Consider the following 9,029-nt stretch of genomic DNA (forward strand, 5'->3'; position numbering starts at 1 on the left):
AGGAGACCTAATCAATAAAACAATACCTACTTGAGGGACCTTTCACAAGAAGATTTAGAAATTTTCTCATGGAGGAAAACGGAGTCTTTTCCAGTGTTTTTCATACAATGAATAACATCATGAGCTTCTGCTCGAGAGGCACCGCATACCTGCCTAGGTACGATTGGGGACAAGGGACCCCCGGCCCCACCGGGCCGACGGTCCCCTGCCCCCAATCGTGCCTAGCTAGGTATGCGGTGCCTCCCTCACAGAAGCTCATGATGTTGTTGAGGTAATTAGTCACAATATGGGAATTATTGTGAGAATTTCTCCAAAACTTCTTGTGTTCGTATCATTTCACTTCCATCCTTTTTTAATATACCTTCTTACATTTCCCCCAAAAAAAAACGGATACGCACATGATAAAATGCTAAAAAGTAGGCAAAACCTTTACTATTAACTAACAAAAGGGTGCCCACATGATAAAATGGCAAAAAAATTGGGCAAAACCTTCATTCCTAACAAATAAAAGGGTGCCCACATGATAAAATGCCAGAAAGTGGGCAAAACCTTTAAATAGAAAAGACTAAGATGCATATGCAACAGAACGCACCCATTCAATCATGAGGTGCAAGCTAAGGACCAACACTCAATGATACATTCACAACTGTGCTTTCAAATAAGATCCGAAAATCAAAAACACAGTTACAAGAATAAAGAAGCCATACAACCAAGAGATGCCGACTAACAACCAACATTTGATGATGCAACAACACAACATGCTTTTTCAATAACAAATCGATCTGAGTTTCCATGAGAATATGCCCCATCAAGAGACAACTCTAGGGAATAGTCAGAAATCAAGCTAGTTATATTATGATGGTTTTCACCCCATGCAATATGGCTATAATCCAAGCATTTGAATTGTAAATAATGCAGTACATGAAACTATGCTAAGGTAGCACTGCACAGCAAAATCATTAAAGGAAAGGGATTGACCTACATATCAATTCACTACGCTGCGCCCCTTCAATGTTTTGCTTTATGCCTTTTCATGCATCCGAATGGGCATAGTTTTTTAAGAAATTTGCATGCCTTACACATGGTAACCTCTAAGGCCAGACAATCCACATTGGACATAAATCTATCCATGGCAGTCATTCACCATATAGAGGTAAGGAAACCGTAAAAAAGAACTCAAGACCTGCAATTATACTCTTGAAGGCCATGCTGCAAACTTTTGATAGAAAAGCATCTAAATTTACACAGCCCTTGAGATAGTGATTTTTACAGGCATTAGATGGGCCAATGGGTAACAAAGAGTGTTTGCAACATAAAAGCAATGAGAATTCAGAAAAAAGGACACCACTACACAACAAGCGATCGTCACACTTAATTGGCAATTGCCGAAGTAGGCTAGTTATCATAATGTTCCACAGGCTACACATGGCAAAGGCACTGCCAAAAGAGAGAGAGAATGCAAATTATTAGCCAAAGCTGGAAACTCCAAGAAAAGCAATCTTCAATAAAGTAGCGAGATTTGTGGCCACAATCGTCCACCATATCCAATATCAGTTGCATTAGCACATGCCTCCAGCAGAGCCAACAACAGAACCTGACCAAACTATCACTAGAAACACGAAAATAACAGGTCCTCAGTCTGGCTGTCACATTTGACACGAGAGAACACACATCGACATTAAGATCAAAGGACCCTCAAAACATTTGGCTTGTCCACCGTCGCGGACCAAGTTCAGCATGCCAAGATAAGGAAACCACAACTTGACAATAACTTGAGAATAGTTGCAGCAAAAGACCCTCCTCTGAAACCCATCCTTAACTTTACAAATGCTTGTTCTGCCCTAAAGGACTTGTATCAACTCACAATGAACCTTCCAAATTTGTTTTCATTACATGCTAATTAATTTCCATGAACCGACACTGGCATTTTCAGTACAAACAGCCAAATTAATTGAAAGAAAAAAGGGGAGGGGAAGGTTGGTGTTTTTTTTTTTGGGGGTTTGGGGGGGGGGGGGGGGGCGCAGGGGCATGCCTGTCATGGCACTGTTGAATGATGCTACTCTGTGACGCATACCAAGGTTTGACATATCCTGATGGAGTGGAGCCTAAACATGACAACCCAACAAATTGAAGAAACAACGGTCGTTGCAGGACCTCAGACAAAGAGGCCAAATGCAACCATAAATGGTACACTTATCATTCTCAACAGCTTCCGCACCTATAAAAATGAAAAAATCAAGCAACGAACTTAATCATAGCCAGGCTGCCTTGAGAAGCCTCAACATGTATGCCCCACATTTTTCCCCTAATGCCACAATTTGTTGCGAAAGCCATTGGTCACAACATGATGTCTCTTTGCAGAAATAATCTCCGAAAAAGTGTCCACCAGCTGCCCTGCTAAACTTGACGGGTTGTCCTGAAGGGTATCAATAAATACACTCACAACCCGCTTCTCATGTTCTGACGCTTTCAAGCTAAACCAGGTCAAAAACTTCAACCTAAATTCCTCCTTCAGATAGCCTTCACATTCCAACCAGCGAATAATCTTCACACACAACTCATAGTTGCGGGCAGCACAAAGAGAACCTCCCATGCTTCCTCCACATCCATTAACAAGCCCATAATTATCACTTCTACCAAGACTTTCTGCTGTTCTTTTCCTCATTATAGTTGTCTGTGGCTCCATTTCAATATTTCTTCCTGCACTTCGAACTTGCACGGCCCAGCTCTCTCCATGCCCATTACACTCGGCACCCACAATTCTACGCCTGTTTTCCGGACCCTCCTGAACTTCATTCGTCACATTTGTCTGCATTACATCAGAAACAACCTGCGAAAGAGCCTCTGTTTCTTCTCTTTGAGACGTGTGAGAGTTTCCTGGATCACTAGCATCATCCAAGTCTGTGATCTCAGCACAGGTCACCCTGCCCTTGACCTCACCTTCTTGTACCAAAGCACTAGAATCTCTCCTTGACAGCGTTCTAATGGGTGGCGGAGGCAACTCCACCTCTAGCGTCACTCTACTTTCTTCTATATTTGTCTCGATATTCACAGATGCATTCAAATCACTGCTAGGTGCTTTCTCAGGACTCAATTTATGTGTACCATTGTCCACATGCGAAACATTTGGTCCAGGGCTTGACATCAAATTCAATCCTGAGCTCAAACACTCACTTCTTTTCTCCTCATTACTCTTGCGATCAAGGAGACTTGTTACCCCACCTTTGGCATGAAAAATACCTTTCCGCACATGAGTAGATTGAAATTCTTCGGCCCAAGCTGAATGCAAGACCTTGCCAAGTTCCCGAACTTTGAAATTTGATTCAAGTTTTTCAGTAATGCAGATGTTTGCCTCCAAATTAGAGGTGTTCAAAGCCGTTTTCATGGGCCCCGCCTCACCTACTTCCTTAACTAATGGCAACTCAACACTTTTTGTAAAGCATCTTGCTTCAGCTGGCTCTCCAATCCCTCTCTCAAAGAAAGGAACCACATAGAATGCGTATTCCGTGCAAGCATGCAGGCCTGAAATCTGAGCTTGACCAGGATTGGTAGTAATAATGCAAGTTGGATTATTTGAAAAGCTCAGATCGCTTGCTTTACGATGCCAAAGCCGATAACCCGAAACAAGCTCACCACCACCTCTTATTGTCAATGAGACAAATGATGATGATATATCATTGAATTCGACTGTGCAAAGGGTACCTGTGCCCTTCTCTATAACCGTTAAAGCCAGCAGAAAGTGAGAAAAAGTGAGAAACAGGATATTCATTTGCAAAATCTTTAGAAAAATATAGTTCAGTACCTTTTAAAGCTGCAGCTTCTGCTCTTGGCTTAGAATGAGAAACTATTTCCTTGTCCAATGCCTCCGCCTTTTCAAGGGCTAACTGCACTAATTCAAGTACCTCACTACTTGAAGAGAGTCTGTTTACCAAGCCACGAGCGAACTTGGTAGGCCCTTCGGTGATCACCCCCACTTCGTCTTCCAGCTTTTGAACTGCCTTTTTTACAAGCTCATGGAGTGGCTTGTGCATGTATGTTCCATCTAGCAATCTGTAACTAAGAGACAGCCGTTGGCATAGAGTATCAACTCTTCTGGCATCCTTTGCAATCAGAAGTTGCTTCTTCCAACATCTGCGATGACAATAAAGTCATACTAGTGCAAATTGTGATCAAGTAAGATAGTCAACAAATGCCCTCAAAACAAGCACAAGCAAGCTGCCAGCTTGAAGTCAGAAACTTGGCCAAAGTCTAAAACAGTCAGGCAATCAATATACTAAATACGTAATTGGCTAAAACACTACAACCCAACCATTAAAGGGAAATGCATGATATAAACGCATAATAGTGATCCATAAGGCAACACAAGCATCACCTCCATAATGCGGGACTACTACGAGACCCCCTAATGTTATCAATACACATAATGATCATAAAATAGGTACCCTTATACCCTCACAAACACAAACAAGTCCACAAATGACTGTCAAATAGAAACTGATTGAACTGTTGACCCACCCTATCAAACTGCTAATTTTGCCACAAGGACATTGATAGCTTCCATCGAGTATGATATTTTCTCCATTGGCCACTACCCCAGCCATGTCCTTGTTGAGAGCACACTCAATATGACAAGATAATCTGCAATCCACTTCCACATTGAGTGGCTCTGGTGTGCAGAATATCCAGAGACTTGGATCTTTGTTATCATCAAAATTCTTGCAAATACAGCAGGAACATCGCTGACAGAAACTTGCACCGTGCAGTAGATGAGCTTTGCAGGCTGTGTTTCTGCACACCCATGAAAGCTGTGTCTTCTGGGTGCCTACATCCACAGGTGTAGGAACAGCTGATGGAATTCGAGCAGGCCTCCCTGCTTTTCGTTGCCGTCTCAATAAACTTTGAGGGGCGGTTGGCTGGGATGACGGAGGCATTAAGCCCCCATCCACCTTGATGCCCCCCACATTACCCCCTTCCCTTAAACCCTTCATAGAAACCAACTTCAGAAGGTGCTCGACCATTTTACTCTTGGATACTCCTGTGTACTTTCTCTCCTTTCCCATTTCAATACATATAAGTTCCAGCAAATCCTTCCTCGTCCATGACTCTAGGGTTTCTCGGCCTCCTTCCATCCCCTGAGATGTTTTATACAGAATTTCCTGCCTCTCAGCTAGACTTCGATGTCCAACCATTGCGGTATACGATCCTGAAAAGTAAACCCCTGTGGCCAAAGTTTAAAATTAGATCTTTCATGACACATACACAATTTCACGACACAGTAAGACATTCTGCAGATCTAGAAAAGACAATGTTCATCATTATACGAATATTTGTGTGCACAAATACTCGTATAATGATGAACAAAGTGTGCACACGTGTGTGTATGTGAGGCACAAATTTTGTGTGAGGAGAAACACTAATAATCTGACCCATCACATACAAAATTCGATGGCACAACAAAGCAACAAACAATTCCTGAAAATTACTCGGATGAACTATAGTCCTCATGCCTCTTGACATAACAGTCTAAATTGTGCAGCCATGCAATCTGAGGAAGGACTATGGTTTTCACACACATTTCATGTCCTAAAAAGTCGTGGACGAATTACACTCATGATCATCCAACCAGGAGAAGCATCTCCCAATAAAAATGGCACGGCATTATAACAAGCACCTACCTTCACCCCCTGCTGAACTGTATTATCTATCAAAATATTCGAACAAAAATCTGCTAACTATCAAAACATTCTTGCATTAAACTCAACCATGCAATAAATTACTGTTCAATGTCAATTCACGTGCCAAATTGCCATAAAGTTCAAAACTGCATTGCCAATGGTAGGACAACAAAACTGCATTGCCCATGGCAGGTCAATGGGTCACATACAGAAGGTCAAAGTAAATATCGCACCCACCAAACACTACTTTTTTTTGCACATTTGAACTTGTTCTGCTCTGAGTCAAAAGATGCTCAACACACAATGGAGTCACTGCAATCAAATCCTAGTCAGAAATAGCAATTAGTCTTCCTAGACTCGGCTTGTTACAAATTTTTACTGCTTTTAGTGGTCCGTCAATTCCCTGAATAAAGATGCGATTGCAGGCAACCAAATTGCTCAATGCACAGTTGTGAGTGTGTGAATTACGTGAAAAAAAGAGCGTCAGCTTACCTGCTGTGGGCTCGAACTGGGTCACTTTGGGTGGAGTCATTTGCGCTACCCAACAGATCTGGTACACTTGTTTGTGCGTGTACTGGGGAGGCTGCTGCTTACCTGAGTCGCCGTAAAGTGGGCTTCTCTCTCTCTCTCTCTCTCTCTCTCTCTCTCTCTCTCTCTCTCTCTCTCTCTCTCTCTCTCTAGCGTAGTTTAGGGACCATGGCGCAGAATTTCGAGAAACAGAGCAGCAGCAGGTCCTCCCTCCCCTGTCTCAATTACTTTTCCTCTGTAAAGGGACAGGGGATCACGCAGATCCAACACCCACCAGTTTTTCTTTCATGAAGATGGCAAGTTTCGAGGGCGAGCTGCAGATTTCACACTGATAATAGAAGGCGCCAGCTTTCTATGTCTAGGTAGAGACTACTCTCTCTCTTCCCCCACGCGGCCACGCCGTGTGTGGTCAAACTGCCGGTTAGAGCGTATTTTAGTTGTGCTTGGTTGGCCTTGTACGTAGTTTACCATGACTACTCCTGCTTGCATAGGCCTACTGTTTTCGTAGACCCATGTTTTTCCACGTGGAACACAGAAAGTAATATATGGAGCTCTACTACTACTACTATTGCTGGGAAGATGATAAATAAAATGGATAAGTACAAAGATTCCCCTTTTATTCTCTCATTTCCTCTCCCCAATCTCGCCTCCTCCCTCTCTGCACCTTACCTGCATGCCCCCCCCCCCCCCCCCCCCCCAAACAAAACAGCGGGTGGCGCCTAGGCTTAGCCCTGGCTTCGTCAACAGCCCCTGCCCTCTCTCTCGCCAGCGGCTCCCTTCTCCATGATAGCTACCCGCTGCCTTTGTCAACAGAGTAGAATCAGTAGGGGCACACAGCAGGGACGTACAAAGATAGAGGGAGAGAGGGAGACCCTTCATGCACAGAGAGAGAGAGAGAGAGAGAGAGAGAGAGAGAGATGAGCCAAGCTTCATGTTCGTGAAGGAGAAAGAGGTTTCTAGACTCCACCAAATTCAGTTGTTCGGTTGGCATGAGAGAACCACGTGTGGGGCAGACATGGAGAGAGAGAGAGAGAGAGAGAGCATCTTCGCTCGATTCCCTTTTTTTCCTATTTTTCCCCAGCCGGTACCTCCTACTGGAGCTCTGTTCTTATTTTATTCATTTCTTTAGGAGATGCCTCCAAATCCCATGCTCCTCCTAAGTTGACCCCGAACGTGCACAATCGTGGCTCTCATAACCACTTCAACTATCGCATCGAGCTGCAAGGTGGAGCAGTCCTAACTCCTAAGCATTAAACTAGTCTTGCTTGGTAGGCGTTGCTATAGAACCTAATAGGACATACGCAGATTGACATAAAAAATCTAGTACTGAAGTAAACGAAGTACAAAGCACATTATGTAACATTTAATGGCCTAGTAACTTGTGTGTAGCGGAAAATAGCATGAATATAGTGAGCATTTCATTAGAATAGATTCCTAATGAGGTTAACAAGATTGCCTGGGTGGAGAGAGCAACAAAGAGTATAACACCTAGTTAGATAGCATGAACAATACTTCAAAAGAGAGAGAAATTAAGCAATTGACAACAGTTGAGGACCGGATTTGCATGGAGACGGTCCCCCCTCCAAAAGGCTTTGTATTATGGTTTCTCCCATCAAGAGAGACATTTTACAATACAATTCTTTGTGTTCCTTCAATACTAGCTAGTGCAATGAAGATGGAAACTTCATGCACTAAGCAAAACACTTATCAAACACAACATCAATTCCCTCACGGTGTCAGACCCAAGACCTCACACACCTTCGAAGATGGTGAGAGCTAGCGGGGTATGAGAGTAGATTGAGAGGAAGAAGGAGTATTCTTACAAGAAAGATGTACATCTCCTCACATAATCACTCATATTAGCATAGCTTAGCTCAGTAATTAGCATGGTAGAGGAGATGAGCATGCATTGAAGCTTGGCTCTTGGTTGGATTTGCATCACAAAGCCAAGAGTTGTTGGTGTAGGCCTCCCTTCTCACAAGCTTGGAGTAGGTGGTAAGCTTTCCATCAAAGCTTGTGAAGAAGAGAGAGTCTTCTTTGCTTCACACATGAGATTGTGTGAGTGTGTGTGTGATAATGCCTTGCAAAAATCAACCCCCTCTCTCTCTTGGTCGACCCCTCTTGCTATTTGCTCATCCTCACACCTCATTGGACCTCCCCAAGCCTAGCCAATGGAAATTAAGCATCATAAGTGATAGTCTTCTGACATGTGTCCCCCTTTCCCCTTTTGTGAGAGCTTTAGGTAATTACTTAACTCAACTAAACTCTCATTGGAGCCCTTTGCCTCCTGGCCAATAGGAATCAGGCAAGCCATTGGGGCTGTTGAATGCTCATTGGACCCCTTGGGAGACTGTCCAATAGTCTTCTAGAGAGCTTACTTCTTATTGGTTCTTTTTTCAAGTGTTTTTAAATTAGTTAAACTAGATTTACTCTAGCTTAATCTCATTGGTACACCTCCAAGGCCATCCCATAGGAACTGAGTACACCTTGTGGGCATCTGGGCTAGGGAGCTGACACATGTCCCTCGTTCCCTTTGTGTAAAGGGAGCTTGTGTGTGTGTGTGTGTGTGTGTGTGTGTGTGTGTGTGTGTGTGTGTGTGTGTGTGTGTGTGTGTGTGTGTGTGAGTTTCTCTCTCATCTCCTACTTCTAGGGCTCGCCCCCTCCTATGTAAGGATGGTTGAAGACTTTTGGGACACACACAAAGCCTCCAATTTCCCTAGGCTTTTGACCTTTGGACAGAACCTTTGAATTTTGGAACTTTAGCATTTTGGAAGTCTTAATGGGCTGAACCTTAGGGTTTTTTAAGCCCATTGGTGCACATTGCTC

The 9,029-nt window shown here is 43.5% G+C and overlaps 1 protein-coding gene across 2 annotated transcripts; it reads right to left on the reverse strand.

Moving 5' to 3' along the window:
- Window positions 1-1,868: 1,868 nt before the first annotated feature.
- LOC147446088 (VIN3-like protein 1) lies at window positions 1,869-6,587 on the reverse strand. Of its 2 annotated transcripts, none has more exons than XM_086525402.1 (4): window positions 6,168-6,587; window positions 4,516-5,218; window positions 3,803-4,131; window positions 1,869-3,702 (listed from the first exon to the last, which is right to left on the reverse strand). In XM_086525402.1, exons 1-4 carry the CDS (start codon window positions 6,205-6,207, stop codon window positions 2,306-2,308), a joined length of 2,469 nt encoding a protein of 822 aa, XP_086381528.1. In that variant the 5' UTR covers window positions 6,208-6,587; the 3' UTR covers window positions 1,869-2,305. The 2 variants fall into 2 exon arrangements, with proteins under 2 accessions (XP_086381528.1, XP_086381527.1); XM_086525401.1 differs by having other exon boundaries at window positions 1,869-3,714; window positions 6,168-6,586.
- Window positions 6,588-9,029: the final 2,442 nt, after the last annotated feature.

Source organism: Adiantum capillus-veneris, chromosome 12 (genome assembly GCF_014529385.1).
Source record: "Adiantum capillus-veneris isolate H3 chromosome 12, ASM1452938v2, whole genome shotgun sequence".
NCBI classification, from domain to species: Eukaryota; Viridiplantae; Streptophyta; class Polypodiopsida; order Polypodiales; family Pteridaceae; genus Adiantum; species Adiantum capillus-veneris.

Excerpts from the sequence above, each read along its gene's own strand:
- LOC147446088 (XM_086525401.1), bottom strand. The coding sequence starts at position 6,207 with ATGACTCCACCCAAAGTGACCCAGTTCGAGCCCACAGCAG. Across the intron at positions 4,132-4,515 it reads AAAATTAGCAGTTTGATAGG|ATGTTGGAAGAAGCAACTTC; the intron begins GTGGGTCAACAG and ends TTGTCATCGCAG. Across the intron at positions 3,715-3,802 it reads AGAAGCTGCAGCTTTAAAAG|AGAAGGGCACAGGTACCCTT; the intron begins GTACTGAACTAT and ends TAACGGTTATAG.